This window comes from Sander vitreus, chromosome 8 (assembly GCF_031162955.1).
Source record: "Sander vitreus isolate 19-12246 chromosome 8, sanVit1, whole genome shotgun sequence".
NCBI classification, from domain to species: Eukaryota; Metazoa; Chordata; class Actinopteri; order Perciformes; family Percidae; genus Sander; species Sander vitreus.
In genome coordinates, this window is record NC_135862.1 from 6,989,061 (window position 1) to 7,011,057 (window position 21,997).

The 21,997-nt window shown below is 38.5% G+C and overlaps 2 protein-coding genes across 9 annotated transcripts in view; one reads left to right on the forward strand and one right to left on the reverse strand.

Annotated features, from left to right (window-relative positions):
* lrrk2 (leucine-rich repeat kinase 2) overlaps positions 1 to 5,955 on the reverse strand; it is a 49,889-nt gene extending 43,934 nt beyond the window's left edge. Inside the window, exons 1-6 of one of the 4 annotated variants that reach the window (XM_078256525.1) lie at positions 5,386 to 5,949; positions 3,778 to 3,860; positions 2,739 to 2,848; positions 2,146 to 2,234; positions 993 to 1,127; positions 681 to 815 (exon numbers count right to left, since the gene is read on the reverse strand). In XM_078256525.1, the coding sequence (XP_078112651.1) occupies positions 681 to 815; positions 993 to 1,127; positions 2,146 to 2,234; positions 2,739 to 2,848; positions 3,778 to 3,860; positions 5,386 to 5,533 (700 nt within the window). In that variant the 5' untranslated portion in view covers positions 5,534 to 5,949. Of the gene's footprint in view, positions 1 to 680; positions 816 to 992; positions 1,128 to 2,145; positions 2,235 to 2,738; positions 2,849 to 3,777; positions 3,864 to 5,385 lie in introns of all 4 variants that reach the window. The other 3 variants (XM_078256524.1, XM_078256526.1, XM_078256527.1) reach the window with 3 other exon arrangements.
* A 20-nt stretch (positions 5,956 to 5,975) lies between these two features.
* LOC144521884 (proton myo-inositol cotransporter-like) lies at positions 5,976 to 18,809 on the forward strand. 5 transcript variants are annotated; one of them, XM_078256532.1, is made up of 13 exons: positions 5,976 to 6,058; positions 7,068 to 7,165; positions 8,580 to 9,043; positions 9,166 to 9,325; positions 9,849 to 10,057; positions 10,239 to 10,347; positions 10,579 to 10,742; positions 11,099 to 11,213; positions 12,388 to 12,513; positions 12,941 to 13,059; positions 15,304 to 15,456; positions 16,744 to 16,916; positions 17,865 to 18,809. In XM_078256532.1, exons 3-13 carry the CDS (start codon positions 8,605 to 8,607, stop codon positions 17,955 to 17,957), a joined length of 1,860 nt encoding a protein of 619 aa, XP_078112658.1. In that variant the 5' UTR covers positions 5,976 to 6,058; positions 7,068 to 7,165; positions 8,580 to 8,604; the 3' UTR covers positions 17,958 to 18,809. The 5 variants fall into 5 exon arrangements, with proteins under 5 accessions (XP_078112658.1, XP_078112659.1, XP_078112657.1 ...); XM_078256530.1 differs by lacking the exons at positions 5,976 to 6,058; positions 7,068 to 7,165 and adding an exon at positions 8,118 to 8,448 and having other exon boundaries at positions 17,865 to 17,933; positions 18,032 to 18,809; XM_078256533.1 differs by lacking the exon at positions 5,976 to 6,058 and having other exon boundaries at positions 6,563 to 7,229.
* Positions 18,810 to 21,997: the final 3,188 nt, after the last annotated feature.

Consider the following 21,997-nt stretch of genomic DNA (forward strand, 5'->3'; position numbering starts at 1 on the left):
AATGATTTTGGAGAGCAAATACATAGTCTCACTAAATGAGTTGCTGTGTTAATCACCCTCCTGTCCCACAAAAGGCTGTTCTGATGCAGCAGCACGGCGCCACACATGTTTACTGGCATTTAAAGTATAATCTGATTAACATCAAGACATGTTTAAAAAGCGTTACAGTGACATCATGGTCTGGTGGTGAGGTTAAAACTAGACCATGTGAAGTAAAGAAAGAAAAGAGTTGATGTTTACAGCTTTAAAGCGTAACTTTTTGATATTAATAAACGTCTGTTACATTCAAGCCATTGCCAAATGAGTTGCTACAAAGCTAATTAAGACCATCGGCTCCACACAACTCTCTCTGTATTTCTCAGTATGGCTATGTTCAGAAGATTGTGTCGTCCGGTGACTTTCGCGCGCAGAAACTCGAGTGAAGATAATTACCTCTTCTGAAGAGTCCATCATGTTTTTTTTAATCCTCCTTGTCCTCCTTGGCTACTAGCAACTGCGTGGAGGAGGGGTGGGGGCGAGTATCATGTTGTGTAACATATCAACCAGTACATCAGTAGAGTGAAGGCACACATTCCTAAACTCCTCCACATGAAGAGAACTACTGAATAAAGTAGTAAAGTTCGTACTCCAGTTCTTTTCTCTCCCTCTGACACCTTGGTGTGTGTAAAATGAGGTCTTACCAGGACGAGCCAGTGGGAGCAGCACCTTCATGGCCTGCAGGTGCAGTTCGGGGCTGTCCGGGAACTTTTGCAGAGCCGCCAGAACCACAACGTGATCCTGGTTCTCCACAAACTCCACCAGGTGGTCATCACTTACTGGGAACACAGGCACAATAAAGATATCCAGCTACTGTACGCAACATTAACATTTAAGAAAATACATATCACTCTACACATTAGAATACAGTATAGGAGGATAGAGTGTGTGTGTGTGTGTGTGTGTGTGTGTGTGTGTGTGTGTGTGTGTGTGTGTGTGTGTGTGTGTCTGCTCACCTCTCTCCAGGAGGAACTGCAGAGCTCCACAGCCTTGGAGCTGCACCTCTTCACTGTTAGGAAACGTCTTCATGGCCTGCACCACCAGGCCAAACACATCCTCTTCCTCCTCCAGCACCAGCAAAGGAATCTTGTCTACATAACCATGAATTAAACAAGCATAAAAAATAAGTCGGATGCCTGTAAGAAAGCAGGAGTTAGGGGGAAAAAAAGGTAAAGCAAAAATGAATTATACCTTCAGGGCCACGAATCAATTATACAGTTTTAAATCACAATTTATCCACTAATTATTTTGTCACCTAATGGTTGTCTTCAAACTTTAAGTTTCACAATTTGTCGTGTGATAAGTAGTGAGTAACAATTGTAGATTTTTTCTTTTTGGAAGGAAGTATTTGACTTACTTGCTTGATTATTATCCACAGCAACTGACATTGTAGTGTCACAGATAAATCAGTCTTTTTCAGAAGCTTCACATCACACAAAGCAGGATGAACATAGGTCATTGCACATTAGATAACAAATGAGTTTTGTTTAACAAATAGATTATTTAAAGAAAGAGATGAAGGTGTTGCTCTAAAAATAAACTACAAAAAGACAATGAGCATTATGGAAGTGGCCTTTAAAAGATGAACCCAATACATACTAAATACCAGAAATGCTGTGGCATACACAGATTTATGTTATAACCAGATAATTACATTTTTACTCGATTCATTTTCTGTCAATAGTCCTTTTGTTTTGATCTGTGGCTTTGCTCTACTAATCAAATAATCAGATGAATAACAATAATCACATCCTGTCAGCTGGGCTTTAGCTATAAGTCAAAGAAAGGCTATTCAACGCGACTTTACTGCAAAACCATCCAATTATTAAATGGCTCCCCAATTTTGCACCAGTACTTTTCCGAGAGCTTGCACTATCTAACATTGTATTTTAAAGCACCTCACACGTTATTCTGTACTGCCTGTTAATATATTTCATCCATTGACCTTTAATGCTGTGACTGTTTGTTGTTCTGTCATGGGCACACTGAGGCAAATTCTGAACAACAAAGTATGGCAATAAAGTACTGAATCTTGGATCCATCTTCTAGTGCTCATAGCAGGAGTGATGCCCTGACGTGTTGTAGCATATCTCCTGTGTAGTCCTGTACCTGATCGGAGCAGGAGAGCCAGGGCTCGGAGTCCAACCATGGTCACTCTGCAGTCTGTCCTGTACTCAGATAGTACTTTCAGGATCTGCCTGGAAAACACAGCAGGACAGACAAAAAAATGAACCAAGGCTGCAGCCAAGACACACTTGTGTACTCAGAACTTCTTGAACATTTGGTGGAATACAAAGTGATATGAGATTTTCTAAGAAACCTTAAAATCCATGAAACTCAACATCACAAAGCAACCAACAAAAATCAACATTATGCTTAATAACTCTCAAAGTTTTTACTTTTGTCACTTCTTTTTGGGACAATTACCTTTTGAACTAACAAGACTAAGAGTTTACAGCCATGCCAGTAGCGCTGTGAGGTGCTGCTTTGAGCTAAATGCTAACATCAGCATGCTAACATGCCTACAGTGACAATGCTAACATGCTGATGTTTTAATGTTTACTATGTTCACCATCTTAATTTAAGGTGTTAGAATGCTAGCATTGGATAATTAGCACTAAAACACAAAGTACAGCTGAGGCTGATGGGAATGTCAACTAACAGTAGTTCATCACAGCTACAGCACCTATGTATTTACTTACTGGTGCACTCCCAGTACATCCCAGTCCTTGGCTGCCTGCAGGGGTCTGGTCAGCTGGTCCAGCGTATCAGGGCATATTTCAATTAGACGACACAGCAATGACCAACCCACCTGTAGCAAGAAGATTACACCGTCACACAATAGAGGCCAAAAGGCAAGTCAAACTATCAAAATAAAACTATAGATGAAGAAGAAGAAAAAATCAGCTGGTGGAAGTGCAACTTAACCTGCAGATGCTTGCCAATGTGAGGAGTCAATGTCTATTTTACATTTAAGATGCTCGAGCAATTTTCCAGCTGAAGACCTAAAAATGATTTAAAAACTTGTTTGACTTGATTGTAACAGAGCCAAAAGCAATAAGCCTTTGTCCCTATCTAAAGCGTTATACATATGTATATAAGCAACAGCTGAATCGTTGTTGCTGTATGTAAAACAAATGGTCAACAAAAACATGTTTGAGACAAAATCCTGCTAAATGAGCATTACATGATTTACAGTATCTGACAAAATACAACACACACAGCTCTGACAGCTCAAAAGCCCAAATAAAAAGGAGACAGCTCTTAGGGAAAACTGTGTAACAGCAACAGGCGAGAAACTCAGAATACTTCAAAATCTGATTTTTTTTATCCCTAAAATGAGTCTGTTATGACTGACTCACAATCTGAGTTTCGGTTTTTGTTATGCTCCAATCTCACCTCTGATAAGCTGCAGTCACAAGACCCCATAAACATGCTAGAGCAGGTGTAGGCATGTCACCTTTGGATGACTTTTAAGCTTAGTAGGTGATGTTGTTGTACAAACTTTAACATCTGTGTGTGTAGTTTAAGATTGCACACTATTCTGTTTCCTTTCAGAACATCACAAACTGATACTTGGACATTTGTCATTAAAAAAAAGCTGTGTTTAAAGCCACCACATGAAGTCTGTTCTCTCTGTTTAGGCAGACAAAGTTCAAGATGGCCGAATAGCACACTGCTGATGCAAAAAGACAACAAAATAACACAATGTGAGATGAGGTTTCTGATGTCCTACAGTACCTGCTGGACTCCTTTGCTGTTGATGTAGGACACCAGCACCACCATGAGGGGGACATGGACATCTTTGTTTTCAAACAGTTCAGCTGCTGCAACAAAGTATAAGACGTGATGTGACAAGTTAGCTTTGAATGAAAGGGACGCAGTCTTTTACACTCATTTTTATTTTTGAATGCGTATAGTAAGGCTCGGATAATAAGCAATAACAAGGATCAATCAATCGCCAATCAACTAAATGTTTCAGCCCTAATTACAAGTCCTGCGTTGAAGATTTGAAATACATTAAATAACATTAATATTATCAAAGAAGTATGCTTGAGTACAAAAAGTAAATTATGCATTTTGATAAGTTGTGTACCATCTTAATATTAAAAACCAGTTGTTGCTCTGTTGGAATAAACACATACCAAACTTTACTATAGCAATGCGTCTGTGTGTCTCTATGTGTCATATCTTTATCTGCAAACTAGCAACTACAATTAGGTGTTGAATGTAGTGTAGTAAAAGTAAAAGTACCTAAGGTTAAAATTTCAGAAAATAGAATTAGTAAAAGTCCTATAATTATACTTAAAGTTATAATCAGTGCAGACACCCAAACTGCCAAGTAATACTATCTTACGACCAAACAAAGTCACTCTAAAGCAGTGGTAAAGTGTTGCACTTAAGTACATTTTTGAGGTACTTGTACTTTACTTGGAGTGTTTCCATTTCCTGCAACTTTTTGCTCAGCTCCCCTACATTTAACAAGAAAATATTGTACTTACTTCTCCTTTACATTTATCTTACACCTGGTTACTTTAGAGAATAAGATCTGACCTACAAATATATGATCAGTTTATAAAATATGATGCACTATTACAGATTAAACTACTGTACCCCACAGTGTATGAAGATAATAATATCAACTCCACCAACATTAAAAGTAGAGATGTTCCGATTCCGCTGGTATCGGAAAGTACTGGAGTTTATGCACCAATCCGATACCACGTAATAAAGCCCTAAAGAAAATCTACATTAAAGTAGTTTATTTATGTTGTTTTTCCGTTATAACTGACTGTCAAACTGCATAATAAAAGAACGTTCTGTGGCGTTCATGTTTCACAAAGAGTTTAACCTGAGCCAGACCGACAACAAAGATAGAAATAATATCACATCCATACAGGGATAGTAGTATACAGTTGTTAAAACATAATAAAATATATGACACACTGGTATCAGATCGGTACTCGGTATCGGCCGATACGCAAGTTCAGGTATCGGGAAGCAAAAAATGGTATCGGGCCATCTCTAATTAAAAGTATGCTTTACATGCTAATGCATTAGAAATAATAATCCAATAATATAACAATAGAAGTGGACATTTTTCTGCATAATGAGTACTTTTATATTTAGTAGCCAAAAAATAAATCTGACAATATCTGTACTACGATTTTAAATGCAGGACTTGTGATGGAGTATATTTACACTGTGGTATTACTGTTTACTTAAGTAAAGGATCTGAGTACTTGTCCCACAAATGCGGTTTAAGTCAAACAACATGGCTAAAGGAAATCGTGCCTGTTCATGATGAGCAGCAGCATGATGCACATGCAGGAAGAATGGGTTTCCTACCATTGTCGGTGTGCGCCATGAAAAGCAGGTCCTCGATTATTTGTATTAGTGTGCACAGTTGTCTGTCTTCTTGCAGGATTTTCAGCCTCACCAGAAGTTTCTTCAACCTTTCTTCTAACTCCTCGTTGTTAACCATGGTCTTTAACATGCTGTTTTCCAGCTGAGGAGTTGCATTTAAGTCAATCAGTAACGTTACAATCCCTCAGAACCGAGCTTCGGGTGGGCCAAACTGCTGCAGCATTATGCTACAGTAGCATGGGAAGAAACGAGTAAAGTGGCACTCATTTCATTACATCACATTACTTAATATTAGCTATGTTACATCATGTTACATTAGCTACAGTAACATTACGGATAAGTGGCAGGCCGTCACGACTAGAGAAGCTGTCAGTGTGACGGGGTTTCGGTTCAGATGTTGACATCACCGTCCTCGGCTAACTTTCTTCTGGCAGAGAAACATTTTCCTCCTCTGTAGACTCTCTGTTGTTTCTGTGGGAAAAAAACACTTCCACGTCCTTTCTGAGATTACGACAGCCGTGTTCCTTCTTCCTTAAAGTCACATCATATGACTCCGGTTAGAAAAAACTTCCCGTCTGTTAAAGAGGAAACTCGAAGCAGACCGCGCAGCACGGGGGGGGATGAGAAGAATCCGCGAAACCGCGTTCCACTCTCGGTAAAGTTTGTAGGCAGTAGGCTATATAGATTATAAAACCGAATAGTTTTTTAACTCGATTTACGTTGGCTGTGATTGACAGTTTACACTTTTAGGGGCTATCGAGTGGCATTAAGCTGCCTCCCACACCGGAGTCTGATGTCAGTTACTGATTTACCGATTTATAAAACAGTTATAGACTTGGCAGTGATTTGCGCCGTATTACATTCAAAGCAAATGCAATTTGAATGTTTGTTTGCGAATGGACAAATATACTAAGCCAGTAGAGCAAATATCCAAACGTTTTACAGCTAAATTGAAGCGATATCTAAATTCGGCATACATCACTTAACACAAAACTGCGATTAATTCTTCATTTCTGTCGGTTCTTCTCTCGCCACCGTCGTCTTTAATTTGTATTGCGCATCTATCAGTGTAACTGCGGTTTTGTGTCATATTACCAAGTGTCCAATTTAGTAACTGAGTAAATATTTTTTGTAAATAATAATAATAATAAATAATAAACAGTGAAAGATAGGGACTAAAAAAGTGTTTTATTGAATGTCTAAATCTTTTACCACATTAAAATGTTGTAATTCACATGATTTTTTTCCTGCTTGTTATTCCTGGAATGAAGGCAGGTTGAATTAGTCAAAAATGGAAATAGCAAACTTCTTTTAGGGGTAAAAATGCAAACATAAAATAACTTTAATTTGCCTATGATATACAAATAACCAAATAAAAAAGACAAACAGTTAATCTGATCTTCTAATAAAAAAGAGGGGAATGTCCATACTAAATAAAACCCAAATTCATCAGTCATTTTCTAGGATAAGAAATCGCTTAATATGGAAACATGTTGTGAGTGCTTCCTCATACTGCGCCGCCTTAATATCTAATTCGAGCAATGCAAATCCCTACTGTTTAACAAGCATGATAGGGTAACGCAGCTGTCTGCTGTGAGAATCATAGTGGAGGCACAGGTAAGTTATCAAACAATGTAAATGGGCGTGTTCCTCCTTTCCTGAAGACTGCAGGCTGAAGCAACATCATATGATCAGTCCATCGATCCGGAGCTATACGCCAAACTTCCTGTTTGTTGAAGAGGACACAACAACATTGTTTCAGGTCAGGATACGCTTTTCACTGGTCTAGTTCGGTTAATTTTGCACGGATATCATCTGTTTTATGTGTGAGTTTGACGTTTCATATTTATCTGCCGTGAGTGATAATATTTGTTCCAGCCTGTAGCTAGTTCAGTAAAGTTGGAAAGATTCGAAGTTCCGGGGTTCCGAGTAATGTCTCCAAAACTACTACTCCAAAACTAAAACAGCTGCTGATATAGGCTACAACACAGCCTACTTTTGAAAAAAAGCGTTTGCTTAATTCTGGAAATATTCAATATAGTTAATAAAAAAACTAAGCTACTTCACACATAGCCTAACTAGTTAGGTTCATGCTTGTACACACTTAGGCTACTTTTGAAGAAAGAAATGCTTTTGCATAGATTTTCTCACATACTTTACTTGTAAGTTGTAAGTAAGTTTGTATCAATAAATAAAGCACTAGGTTACCCTACTACTAATACATTCTCAGATATTAGTTGGCTTTTGAGATATTCTCATCACCCGCCCAAACTGGCAACCCTCTGTGTAAAAGTGGAATAGATTTACTTATGTATAGGTCAATTAATCATGTAAATAAAATAAGTATATATTTGTTTTATACAATTAAAAAATAGAGGGATAAAAATTGGTCGGCCACATGTGTGCCGATTTGTCGAGTAGACAAATAAATGGTCCGAACTTCTGTTTTCACATATATAATATTTACCGATAAACAAGGATTTACAAAAAATGATAGATTTTAAAGGGAGTTTGGCGCTGCGTTCTAAAGAAAGTGACAGTTTCTTCCAAAAATGAATGGGTATGGAATGATTTGGAATGCTAATGACGCATCTTATTTAATAGTTATTGTATTTTTTTTTTATTTTTTTTTTTACATTATAACTCGTGAGACAACTTTGTTTTTTATTTTGTAGGCGGTTGCTCTTTTTGCCTCTGGGCTGGCAGCTGGCAGGTGACGTAAACATTAAACATGGCCGCCGCTCTCAGAGCTAAGCGGTAGCAGTTGTAAACATTCGTTGAAAGTCAATTTGAAGCTATGGTGTGAAGCCATTAAAGTGCACTGCCACCGTTTAGGCAAATTTCTCACATGACATGACAGTGAAATCTGCTGTAGTCCTACTAACAGAACCGCAAAGTCGACCACAGGGGCTTATAACGAAATGTTGTCGTTAGCTAAATTTAGTTAGTATAGCTGTTAAAATGTCGAGTATTTGGCTTGCTCCCTGTTTCTTCTCTCGAACTGGACCGCAAGAAAATGCCAGTTGAAGATTATTTGGACGTCTGGTATTGCAAATAATGCAGCATAAGTATCTCCTTTTGTTTGGGCCCACTTTGTTACCAACTGCTATGTTTTGAGGCGGATTGTATGCGCTGACAAATTATCTTAACTCCTGGTTTTCCCCCATGTCCTGCAGCCACGATGAATACAGTTTGAAGCACATGAGCAACTCCATGGGCGGCAGGAGACAGAAAGCAGAGGATGGCGGAGAGCAGACTCTTATTGCACCTCTACCTGCTACTGGTGGGGACCTCCTGGACCAAGATGCCTCCACACCAGGGTTCATCTATGTGTTGGCGTTCTTCTCTGCCCTGGGAGGATTTCTCTTTGGTTATGACACCGGGGTGGTCTCCGGGGCTATGCTGCTCCTGAAGGAGGAGATGAACCTGAGTGCTCTGTGGCAGGAGCTGCTGATTTCCAGTACTGTTGGGGCTGCGGCGCTCTCTTCCCTGAGTGGAGGCTTCTTAAATGGTTGGCTGGGGCGCAGGATCTGCATCCTTTTGGCCAGTTTCATCTTCAGCATCGGTGGCATCGTCTTGAGTTTAGCCCCGAACAAGGTGGTTCTCCTTGTGGGCAGAATCACAGTTGGTTTGGGCATAGGTGAGTTGGTGTCATTTGGATACATACATCCAGGTAAAGTGAGGGGAGTATCACATAGGACTGTGGATCATGTAACAGAATAGAATTAGAACTTATTGTCCCTTTCTTGATTTCCGCATCAGGCATTGCCTCTATGACAGTTCCTGTATACATCGCCGAGGTTTCTCCCCCTCACCAGAGAGGTCAGCTGGTCACCATAAACTCCCTCTTCCTCACTGGTGGCCAGTTCATTGCCAGTGTAATCGATGGAGCTTTCAGCTACATGAGCCACGACGGCTGGAGGTATGCACATTGGTTCTACCACTACACTGTCTTCACTGCTAGTAACTTTCCAAGAGAGGTGTTTTTCTTTAGTTTTGTTTACCCTGTCTCTTTATTTGTGAAGATCGTGACTGATACATCTGCATTGTCAATATTAGCTTGTCCCAGATATATTGATATTGGCAAATTGTTACAAGAAACCGCAGTAGAGAAATGCCAAAGGTTTTGTTTGAGGTTATCTAGTATTGGGGTTGCAGTTCTATAGTTTGTCCACCTGAGAGCACTGACAAGTTTATTGTTCAACTGTGAGATATCTTGGTCACACTTATTAAACTTTTGCAACTCTAAAATATTGTTATTGGGGCTCCGCTTAAAAAAAAAAAAAAAAAAAAAAAAATATCCAATATTGGTAGGCTTTTTGTGCACTCTGATGTTTGCTTGCTCACAACATTGTATGGCTTTCAGCGGTGGCAGATGTCTCTTGTAGCGTCTCACATCGGTATCTTTCACCCCTTCACTCCTTCTCGTTCTCTCTGCACTGTAGGTACATGCTGGGTTTGTCCGTTTTCCCAGCAGTGCTGCAGTTCGTCGGCTTCCTCTTCCTGCCGGAGAGCCCTCGTTGGCTTCTCCAAAAGGGCAGGAACCAAGAGGCCCGCCAAACTCTGAGCCGGATTAGAGGGGGCCAGAACATTGACGAGGAGTACGACACCATCAAAACCGTCATCGAGGAAGAGGAGAAAGAGACTGGTGGAGGTGAAAGATTTCTGTGAAAACAGAAGAAAAAAAAAATGCCTTGACAAAATGAGCTTGTCTGTATGGGACAAAACTGCCTTTTGTGCAAAGTGACATCGATAGCCAAACATAAAAAAAAAAAGTAGGTACATGAGTGGAATTTTTAATAATTCTTAAAGATTTTTGGCTGTTTTTTCTTTAGGACGCTTTGTTATTTTGCGGATCCTTCGCCATGGCCCGACTCGAAGGGCTCTTATCGTTGGCTGCGGCCTCCAGATGTTTCAGCAGCTGTCTGGGATAAACACCGTCATGTAGGTCGATCCCATCGATTTACCTTGTAATAGCTCCCGTTTAATTATCTACCTACTGTCTGACAACATCGCCCACTATTGTAAAAAGCTCAAGTGATAGATCAGAGCCTTTGTGTTTTTAAGATGTCCTGACCTGTCTAACTGGAAGACCCTCTGCTGAGATTTGGTTGGAGGTTGGAATGCAAATTGATTTGGCTTTTCATTGAACCTCTTCACTCTTTTTTTTTTTAGGTACTACAGTGCAACCATTCTGCAGATGGCGGGAATACGGGATGTTAAACAGGCAATCTGGCTGGCTGCTGCAACTTCTGCTACCAACTTTGTGTTCACCTTAGTTGGAGTCTGGCTGGTGGAGAGAGTGGGCCGTAGGCACCTGACCCTTGGCAGTCTTTTTGGTTTGTAATTTAGATATTTCTACAGTCATTTAAAGCTTTTCAAAATCCAGTGATTAGTTGATTTAAGTCCATAACAGCATAGAATCATTCTAAAATAGAGCAAGTCTTGCTTAGATTTTGATGTTTTATTGAGACACTTTATATCTATTAGGTATTGTGTCATGTTACCATAGCATTTAGTTATTATTAGTATTCAGATGGACAGGGAAAGCCACTAGGATACAATGTCTTTCTCTATATTTTATTCGTAGTCTTATGCAGAAGTCTCTGTAGAATTTATTTATCCAGAATTTATGGAGACATTTTTTTTTCTTCATCAGAGCTTTATTTAGTGTGTTTTTTTCTCTCTAATGCAGGTACTGCTCTGAGTCTGACTTTGTTGGCCGTCGGATTCTTGCTATCTGCCCAGTATTCTCCGCCTATCACCCTCCACCCAGTCGACTCTCAAAACTCAACCTGCAGATTGTATGGGTAAGAGAAGCTACACAGTCATTAGAATTATTACCATCAACCATTCATATTCATTTTGAGACATTAGTTTACAGTTTTTCTCAGTGATCCTGATATTGCTCCTGGCATATGTAGGCAATGTGGCTTCATGTCAAGATATGGCCAGTCCAGTATCCCCTTGGCTTGGTTCGTTGTTCAGTCCCAAAGAGTGAAATCTTCTTTTTATTCTCACAATTTAGCTTCATAAAGGGTGCAATTCATCGTACTTTCTACACTGACAGAAGCCACAGGCGTGTTTAATGTTGATTTAGTGTAATTCACCGGACATGACTCACTTTTTCTCCACAAGCAAAATTTCTCGAATCACCATCACTCTCTTCGCCTACACATGACCCAGAGCTGAATACATCAAATCTGGCCACCTTTTCAAGTAAAATGTTGAAAATGTTCCCGAAAATTGCAAAGATTAAAGATGATTTTTTTTGGGGGGCTTTATTGGTAGGACAGCTTAGACATAAAAGGGGCGAGAGAGGGGGAAATAACATGCATCAAAAGGGCGCAGGTCGGAATTGAACCCGCGGCCGCTGCGGCGAGGAATGAGCCTCTGTACATGGGGCGCAAGCTCTATCAGGTGAGCTACCCAGGTGCGCCGGAAAAGTAGGTTTTGACACTTGACTTCAAAAGAGTTCCTGTAATTACTTAAATATCATAGTGATACTTTCTTTGTACAACAGGCTTCAAATTGTGAAGTTACAATTCATGATTGATATCAGTGAAAAGCTGCTCCTTGGTAAACCTTTCGGAATCAAAAAGTATATTTCTATCTTTACATGAGTCCTGTTTCTATTACACAAATATTCAAATATCCAAAAGGCTTTTGGAGCCACCCATATGATCCAAATGCATAAAAAGCACTTAAATTGAGCTACGTTTGACTCCCGGAGGTGTACCTGTATTCACTTGTGTTACGATTTGACCAAAGATCCATCTCATTGTTCTTCCTGCGTCTGTGGTAATTGTTTTCAACTCGATGTAAAGCTTTACTACCTTATCACGAGTGAAGTTATTATCACTGCTGACAGAGCGATACGTGTGCTCGTCTGTTGCTCAGCCAATAGCGCGGCATCCTTGTGTGGCTAAGTGTGTATTTGAGAGTTTGTAAGTGAGATGTTTCACATTCAGCTCTGTCCTCAAGGTCCTGTGAATTCTGCATGTTGGATCCGGACTGTGGATTTTGTTATCGTGAAAACAGCACCGGAGTGTATGACTCCTCCTGTGTTCCTGTCAATCAAGTGTCCACAGAAGACGCCGCCTGGGGAAGGTCAGACACCGCTTTTTCTGTCTAGTTGTGTCACAGCACATACTCCCAACATCCACGTGGCTGTCATTACAACATTATCATTATGTTTCAGATATGTCTTTAAAATATACCTACAGTAGAAGCAGCTGTGATCTGCACTGCAGTTAGATTGCTTTACACATGACATAATATCCAAAATAGCAGTTAATAAAAGCAAAAAAAGGTGAATTCACTCGCTTTCAGCATCTCTAAAGTTGAAGCTGAAGGAGTCACATCGTCTTTGTGCTACTGTACTTGATGCTCAAAATGCAGAAATCAAATGCAGCAGAAAGAATTGCCTGCAAACCAGATTTTTTTTTTGCTGGACTATCAAGATTGAGTTGAAGTAGGTCAATCGGCAAAACCTTTAGAGAAATGTTCAATTCCTTGCAATGTTTCTTTCATCCAGGTGTTCCAACCAGACAGAGGCAACTGATAGCCCCCTCTGGGCCTACAACTACTGTCCAACATCGTACTCCTGGGTCGTCCTGCTGGGCCTCATCCTCTACCTTGCATTCTTTGCTCCAGGTCTGGAACGACTTTGTCATTGTCTTTCAAAATTCTCATATCCAACAGTCTTCATATATATATATATACACACACACACACACACACACACACACACACACACACACACACACACAGTGCTCAGCATAAATGAGTATACCCATGCTAAATTTGACTAAAAAGAGGAATAAAAAAATCATCTTTGGAAATTGATCTTAATGCCTTAATTAAAAAAATTGTAAAAATCCAACCTTTTAACAACACCAATTTTCTTTGTGAATGAATAATGTATCGTAAATAAATAAATGTTCTTCCTTAAAATACAGGGGGCATAAGTAAGTACACCCCTATGTTAAATTCCCATAGAGGCAGGCAGATGTTTATTTTTAAAGGCCAGTTATTTCATGGATCCAGGATACTATGCATCCCTTGGCCTTTTGGATCATCACATCCCCTTCACCATACCTAGAGACTGGCATGGGGTACTTTCCATAAAATCATCTCTCAATGCAAATCAAACCAGCTATTAGGCTAACTGAAATAAAACCATGTCAATCTCTAGGTATGGTGAAGGGGATGTGATGATGTGGGGCTATTTTAATTCCAAAGGCCAAGGGAACTTTTATCAGGATACATAGTATCCTGGATCCATGAAATAACTGGCCTTTAAAAATAAACATCTGCCTGCCTCTATGGGAATTTAACATAGGGGTGTACTTACTTATGCCCCCTGTATTTTAAGGAAGAACATTTATTTATTCACGATGCATTATTCATTCACAAAGAACATTAGTGTCCTTAAAGATTGGATTTTTCCTCATTTTTTTAATTAAGGCATTAAGTTCAATTTCCAAAAGATGATTTTTTTTTTATTCCTTTTTAGTCAAATTTAGCATGGGTGTACTCATTTGTGTGTATATGTGTGTATGTATGTATGTGTGTATGTATGTATATATGTGTGTATATGTGTGTGTGTATATATATATATATATATATATATCTATATATATATATATATAGATATATATATATATCTATCTATATCACACTACAACCTAAACCATCTGTTATTGTTCTGAGCTATTTTCCGTTTAAAAATAAATAAATTAATAAGTCATATTTATGCAATACATTCGCGAGGCATGAATGGCAGTGTGTATATGAATGGGAATATACTGTATTTGTTTTTTTTTTGTTTTTTTTTACTTCTGCACATATGTGTGATAATATGTATATAAAATACAGAAATGAATGATAATACATTTTATAAAATTGATAATATTCTGAGGGTCCTAAGAACAAAATAAGAATAAAATAGAATGTAAAAAGGATAGGTGTAATAAGCAAATGCTTCAACCTACACCTTTTCGATCAGTATTGATTATAAACGAGTTAAGATGACACTGCATGAACTAAGGTGACACTTTTTTTTTTTTTTTTTTACCATTTATGTTATGTATTTTTATTTTATTTTTATTTTATTATTTCAGGACAATGCACATTTGATGAACATGTACAGCAGTACACGTAAAAGTGCCAGATTGTAGCCCAAGGGCTAATTTCCATCTGTAGTCCATTAGGCAGATTGAAATTACAATAAAAAGGACAAAAGGCATATAGTAGTAACATTTGTTATATAAAACAGAGTAAAACAGGATGAAATTCATTAGTATGTTCTACTGGGCTAATACGGTACAGCATACAGGTAGAGGTGATTATATGTTTGGTTAGCTCTAAGCCAGCTCTAAGACAAAAGATATACAGTAGTAACATTTGCTATATAAAACAGGGAGAAACAGGATGAAAGAAAAAGAAAAACAAGACAATTCATTAGTAAGTGTTAAAACAGAGACACAATTCATTAGTATGCTCTACTGGGCTAATACGGTACAGCATGCAGTCAGAGGTGATTGCACGTTTGGTTAGCTCTAAGCCACACCTTTACCTGGCTCTTAAAGGTGGCCAGAGTGGGACATTCCCTTATACATACATGTAAGTGATGTTGTGTATTTATGTGATTGATTGACTCATTGAAATAAACTAAACTAAACTCAGAAAAACACAAAAACATCACACACCTTTCACTTCACTGTGACACAAACCCTGTTGGCTGATACAGGAAACAGTTGCCAGATAAAGGGAAGGCTTGTTTATACTGGACCCTGAAAAAAACAATCTTCCTGCTAACAAATGCCTAACCCATTTATTATGTGTATGATCACGAAAGAATAAGAAAAAACATAATGTGTTGCCTCTGTGTGTTAGGTATGGGCACCATGCCTTGGACAGTGAACTCGGAGATCTACCCACTGTGGGCTCGCAGCACCGGCAACGCCTGTTCAGCCGGGGTCAACTGGATCTTCAACGTCCTGGTGTCTCTGACCTTCCTTCATGTCGCTGAGTATCTGACCTATTACGGTAAGATGATGGTAATTACATGTCACATCATGAACTGCTTTTACGTGTGAGGTGAGGCATTTTTTTTTTTATCAGAAAAGCATGTGTTCGTTTTTATCATTATAGGTCGATTTTAGCTTTTTTTGAAATGGTTTTAACCCTCATTGTGTTGTTCCCATTTCAAACTCAGCTATACATTATTCTGTGTTGCTCACCCGGATTCCCCTGGTTAATCAGTTCACTTGGTACAGTTTTCTTCCAGTTCTGCTACTGATGTATCTCTGTTTCTTTATTTAAGAATGTGTTGTCTGGGAAATCATCCCCTGGAACTTTAGTGGGAAACTTTTGCTTTAGCCTGATCCTAAAATGTTTTTAGTTTTTTTTACTCCTTGTATAACCAGGCGTGGATGCCGTTTATGGCAACAGGACAGTGGTGAGGGAGATGAGATGAAGTCCTGGTTTGCTTTTCTATAGAGCAGTGTGAAACACCAACTATGCAGCAATACATGTTTCATTCATTCTGTCAAAGTGTCCTCGTGAGAGTGAGACATCTCACTTCTGTTCCATCTTTGTTGGGAGTCGCACATGCGCAGCAGCTAGGTAAGGACTGCTAGCCAGTCAGAAGCAGAGTATGAGGGCGTGCCGCGCTAGCAGCTAGGCGAGCATTATAACGTGTGTTACAAAGTGACGCACGTTTGTCTCTGAAGTAAAGGCTGGACTACAATAGAGCTGTTTGGAGCAGTTTGTGAACAGTGTTTTCTGTTGGAGATGGTAAGTCACTTTGCGGTGGACTTTGGGCTTTTTCACTATGTAAACCTATAACTTGCACAAAGACAAGAAAACAAGATATATAACACAATGAAGGAAAGGGAAAAAGCCAAAAAGCATAATATGAGCACTTTAAATTGAGCAAATCGTTGGGTCGTTCACAAAACCAGCTTGGGGCATTTCATTTTCATCTAACAAAGATTGACATTGTGACATTAAATAAACTGAAATGCTAAACCCCAGTTTGCATTTTCCAGTTTTTAGGTAGCACATTGTCATTTGTTTTTGAAAATGAAAATGATCTTTTTCTGCTGGACGCCAGTTGAATTCGGTAACACCTTTTGCCTGTGTGGATGTGGAAGTCATGTCACCTTAAATCTCATATGAACCCAAACCTATCAACCAACATTTATCCATTGATCTTTTTCATTTTTTATGTTAATGTTGTCCCATATTATGCATACGCAAATGGCAGCCATAGCTCAGAACCATGAACTGTAAAAAAAAAAATAAAAATGTACATGTTCATCTCTCTTCCAGGGGCGTTCTTTATGTACACCGGCCTGGTTGTTTTGGGTATCCTCTTCATCCAGGGTTGCCTCCCAGAGACCCGGGGCCTGCAGCTGGAGGACATCGATAACCTGTTCACCGGTCAGCTCTGCTCCTGTGGAGCCTCCTCACCCCATGACAAAGGCCACGTCCACTACATCCGGGTAAAAGGCAGCAACCACCTCCAGTCTGACAATGACGCTTCAGATGTAGATTAGACTGAGGAGATTGTCTCTTTCCACTCTGTCCTTTGGTTTGCTGATGTGGGGAGGAGAGATAATCACGTTGCCTTCTGCTGGATGCAATCAAGCACCAGCTAAAAAGGCCTGAGCTCTCCGGTGATTGGCTATAAGTGGAACTTTCCCCTCACTCAACATCTCTGCTTTTTTTCCGTTTGCCTTTGTCTCACCTGGGAGTTGGTCTGCTTTTCATTTTTGCTTTTAGATAGATAGATAGATAGATACTTTCTTGTGTCCCATCATTCCCTCTGTCATCATAAACGGGAAATATTGGAGCAAGACTTTCCAGGGTTATGGTGAGCAGGGTTGATTGGACCGGTGTTGCTGATAATGATTATTCCAGGAGAGTTATAGTTTGTCATAAAAAAATCAGGTGACACAAACAGATTATGGTACTTTAATGGAAAGTCATTGTTTACAGTAGCAAACTGATCTGTATTTTTAAGGACATTAAATATAAACTTTGGGGAATGACTTTTGTCATGATTGCCGTTGAGCATCCATCTTTTGTCTGGACTCTCAGACTTTTATTTAGATACCACGCTATAATACGTTTGTATTCTAGCCTTAATGATCTGTAGTTTTAAATTCATGAAGATTACAGATCCACACATGGAGAAGTGAACAACTCTATCATTGATTTAATTTATTTTGACTTTTTCATATCTGTACACATTCTGTAGAACTCGTTCAAAACACATTCCTGCTGAAATCACTAACATGGGTTTAATCTTTTAATCTGTGCTGGTGTAAAACAAAAGAGTTGATTAGCCGCTGCTGCTATTGTTTGCACAAAGGGTGTCTTCAAATAAAAAATAAGATATTTATATGGCAGAGTGCGAGAACGAGTTGCTCAAATCTTTAATTTTCTAGCAAGGTTCAGAAATCATCCCAGCACAATATGGAGCGGTGGGGTCAGACAGTGCCATAGCCTACATAACTGTAAGTACTGCATCAAGGTGCTAATAACTTCTGCTACCCTACATACACACACACATACAATATGCCTTTTATAATGATTAATATCTTTGTTTTTGCAGCTCAGATAATGGTGACCAAGTAGCCCTGAACAACTTAATAGCAAAGCACCTTTACAACATCCTATTTGCACAGGCACGCTTCAATTTGCACTTCAAAATCTTAACTACAAGATTTGTTTAAATTCTGATGCAGTCTTGTTTTTTATTAAACTGCAAGCTAGAAATTGCCATGCCATGTTTGTGCAACTGATGTGTTCCCTTTTTAAATGTTTTATTTTAGAACAATCATTATTTTCTAGTGATGTTTTTTTTTTTGTAATGTACGGACATCTGGGGATGTCTAAACTGAAGTTTTCTGATGAGTAAAATATTTGGAAATAGCACAAAAACATTAATATTATGGGAACAAAATCTTCCAATATTTCTAAACACATTTTGTGGTTACAGATTTCACACATAATGTCATATCTGTGTGTGTGTGTATGTATGTGTATATATATATATATATATATATATATATATATATATATATATATATATATATATATAGTTGTTGAAAACTCACCAACCTGTGCAAGAACTTAAAAAGGGAAAAAGTATTACATTTTGTATTGGACATTGTACATGTATTCAAAATACTGACACAGACATTTTGTACACTTATGAAGTTAATGTATTGTTAGGTGGACAGTAATGATGAGTGTTATGATGTTGGTACTGTTTTGTTTACATTTTGCGTATGAAATGCTCATGCTGTATGTACAATTACATTCCATGTCTCTTTGATAATGTTCTGTTCTGTGATCTTTGGGAAATAAATATACACACTTTGAAGCAATTTAAGACAATGTATTGCATTTATTTTGCAAAACGTAAAGGCTTTGAGTAAGTGTTTACATTTCAAAAGTCAGATGAAATAAAATAATAGCTTCTGTGTTAGCTGTGTTAAAGGCAATCTTTACCAGGTTAAAGGGTCAGTTTCCCTCAAATTACAAAAAAAAACAGTATTGGGGCAGAAACAACCCATTTTTTCCTGAATCATTAATTTGCAATTAATCTAGATTAAAGGTGCTCTAAGCGACGTTGGGTGACAGCACTTCTTGTTGACGTTCAAAGTATTGTCAAACAAAACAAGGCTAGCTCGCCCCTCCCTCCTCCTCATCCCGCCCCCTCCCTCTCCCTTCCGTGCACTAACCCCCCCCCCCCAAATCCTTCTTGTCAGTTATTGGCTGGAACACTGTTTGTTATGCTTGGTGGTGCAGGTTGGCCAGTTTGTTTTTGTTGCCGTTTGTGGAGGATGGGCTGTCTACAGAGACTGTGTTTTTTTTTTTTTTTTTACAGTGTGTTCAGGGGACAGGCAGCTAGCGGATAGTGAGGAGATGTTTGCTGTATGCGACAAACAATTGTGTAGCCTACAAAACGCGTCCCATCGCTTAGAGCACCTTTTAATTGAAGCTACAAATGGAATTCCCTTCACCACAAAATTGTACTGGGGTGAAGGCAAAGCAGTATCTGCAAACTTGGAAAAGTAAAACCAAACCTATCTGCAGGCTAGATACCACCAGAGTTCAATTATTTGTATATATAATTTGGGTGAACTAGCCCTTTAAATGTTGTTTTAAGGTTCAAGAAAATGTGTCCAACCATTGTGTAACCTGTGAGAGCTTCAGCTAAGGGAAGTCTATGATTTGGAGTGTAAACGTAACAGTTGTAGATGTTAACCCGAGCCAACACATCATCAAGTTATGAAGTGATAACTAACTCAGGCTGGGATGGTATTTCTGACCACATTGATACCCTGACCGGCACAGTGCAGGTTAGCAATGAATGGGAGAAAAACCAAAAATGTTTTGACTAAAAAGTCATATTATTTGGTTTCATTTCTGTTTTGTGAAGTTAAACTAATTTGGGTATACATTTTCAAACAGTCTTTTGAAAACTTAGTCAGATTTTCAGTCTCTGTGGAGCAGCCAGCATGCAGTCTTTGGCTTGGCTTCACTATAATATGCACTGACGTGTGTGTAGTCATTAGTGAGCCTGTAGTTTGCCATGCCTTCCCTGTCCCGGTAACTTGATTGGGCTTGTAACGGGATTCCTGTATTCATGGTGTTATTACAGCTTTGCTGTGGCTTAGTTTTTTTTATAACAGTATTTTTACTATGCTTTTTAACACATAAACACCAACACGGACAGACAAACAATACACAGTGGCCCCAGAAACTAAATATCTAAATATAAATGCTATTATTGCAAGCTATGATTTCTTTTTAAAACAATATTTCCTTGTCTTTGACCAGTATTTAAGTAAGGGTGTCCAAGTCTTTAAAAAATGTCATCCATTGTTATATTGTTGCTTACAATTGTGTTGATAAGTCATGTCCAGCAGTTTTGCCCATGTAGATGTTACATTATGTTTAGGTTAGATTGAGTGTAATATACACTGTCCAATTTTAAATATATCAAGTTTCCGCAGAGCAACAAGATACGTGTGCTAACAATTACACAGTAAAATGTGCCAAAAGTTGGGTGAGCATTCCTATAGAAGCCCAGTATTCATGTTAAATGTTTCATGTTCAGTGTTTACCTATCAACAAGCCCTGCAGTGGGTGTCAACTGGGCCCTCTGAAGGGAGACACCATTCTCTTTAAAGCGTCCTTTAAATCCTGTATGTAATCAAAAAGACATTCTGCATCAGCACCTAAGAAACTTCCTCAAAAATCAGTTATGGTCCCTGTTCTTGTTGTAGTGTACCCACTGTTCCACCACTTAGTGTCCTCACACAGTGCCATGATGGTTCATATCCACTAGGTGGCACTAAACGTTCCCATAAGTGAGTAAGTAGTGAACTAGCATACAGACCATTACTTTATAGATTGCACTAACCTGCAGGTATGTATTTCGTATGCATAGTTTAATACTTTTTAATGTTTCATATGGACTTTATATACAACACTTTTATTCTAATTTTAATATGTTTATGCAATATGTATCTTGTAAATTGTCTATGTAGTTTGTAAGTTTTGCTTTTTATAATAACAAACTTCAGTAGGCCTAAATGAAACCAGTTTAGATCCATGTTGGTGTTTTAGAGATACAACCTCATCATAAAAGTATTACACAAATGGCAGGATGTGTTTGTTTGTCTTCATGCCAAATAAAACTAACTATATCAGATTGATAAAAAAAAAAAACTACCCCAACATTGAAACATGTTTGATTATTTGCTAACTAATTTGTATTGTTTATTATTACTGCTTTAATGCTGTTTCGTTTTCGTTGTCTGTTATTTCTGTGTTCCTTTAATTGTAAAGTGCACTAAGACCATGTTTAATAGTGATTTTACACTTTAAATACAATAAGATTGATTGATTGTTTGATGGCAATGCATTTAAAAAATTGCATTAGTTAAAAACATGACGTAAGATTAAGATAATGTACTTTTGATCAATTACAATAAGAAAAACAATCTGACTACACAGCTGGAACAAAAGGGGAATTTCATATCAATATCACAACAAAGGAAATGACAAAAATGATGATATTAAAATAAAGTTTGAAAAAAATACAAAATAAGAAATCTCTAAACAAATTAATTAAAATAAAAACCCCAAAGTGCTGCAGAGACTTGTTACATTTGGCAGTATACTGTTCATGTGTTGACACTTAAATCAACATTTTGATTGATATATGACCTGATATAGTGTAATCAAATGTATCATGTTTTTAGGTTGATTGTGCAATTAACTGTATAGAGCAACCTAAATCACGTGATTACGCATTTAAATCTTTACAAAAATGAAAGTGTATTTCCAGTTCTATACAAAAAAATGTGAATAAACACCCTTGTTATGACGTCATATCGCAGCCGTTTTTCCTGGAGAGGGCGTGGCTTGCTGACGCATTGCGGCTCCCTCCCAAGTGCGTAAACGGGCAGCAGCAGCAGAGAGGCACGGCTGCGCCCGTGAGTGCATTTTTGTATGTGTGTGTGTTCACGTAGACGCGCGCGGCAGTGGCTCACCTAGCAGC

Excerpts from the sequence above, each read along its gene's own strand:
- LOC144521884 (XM_078256529.1), top strand. The coding sequence starts at position 8,420 with ATGCCAGTTGAAGATTATTTGGACGTCTG. Across the intron at positions 9,044-9,165 it reads CACAGTTGGTTTGGGCATAG|GCATTGCCTCTATGACAGTT; the intron begins GTGAGTTGGTGT and ends TTTCCGCATCAG. Across the intron at positions 12,514-12,940 it reads GAAGACGCCGCCTGGGGAAG|GTGTTCCAACCAGACAGAGG; the intron begins GTCAGACACCGC and ends TCTTTCATCCAG.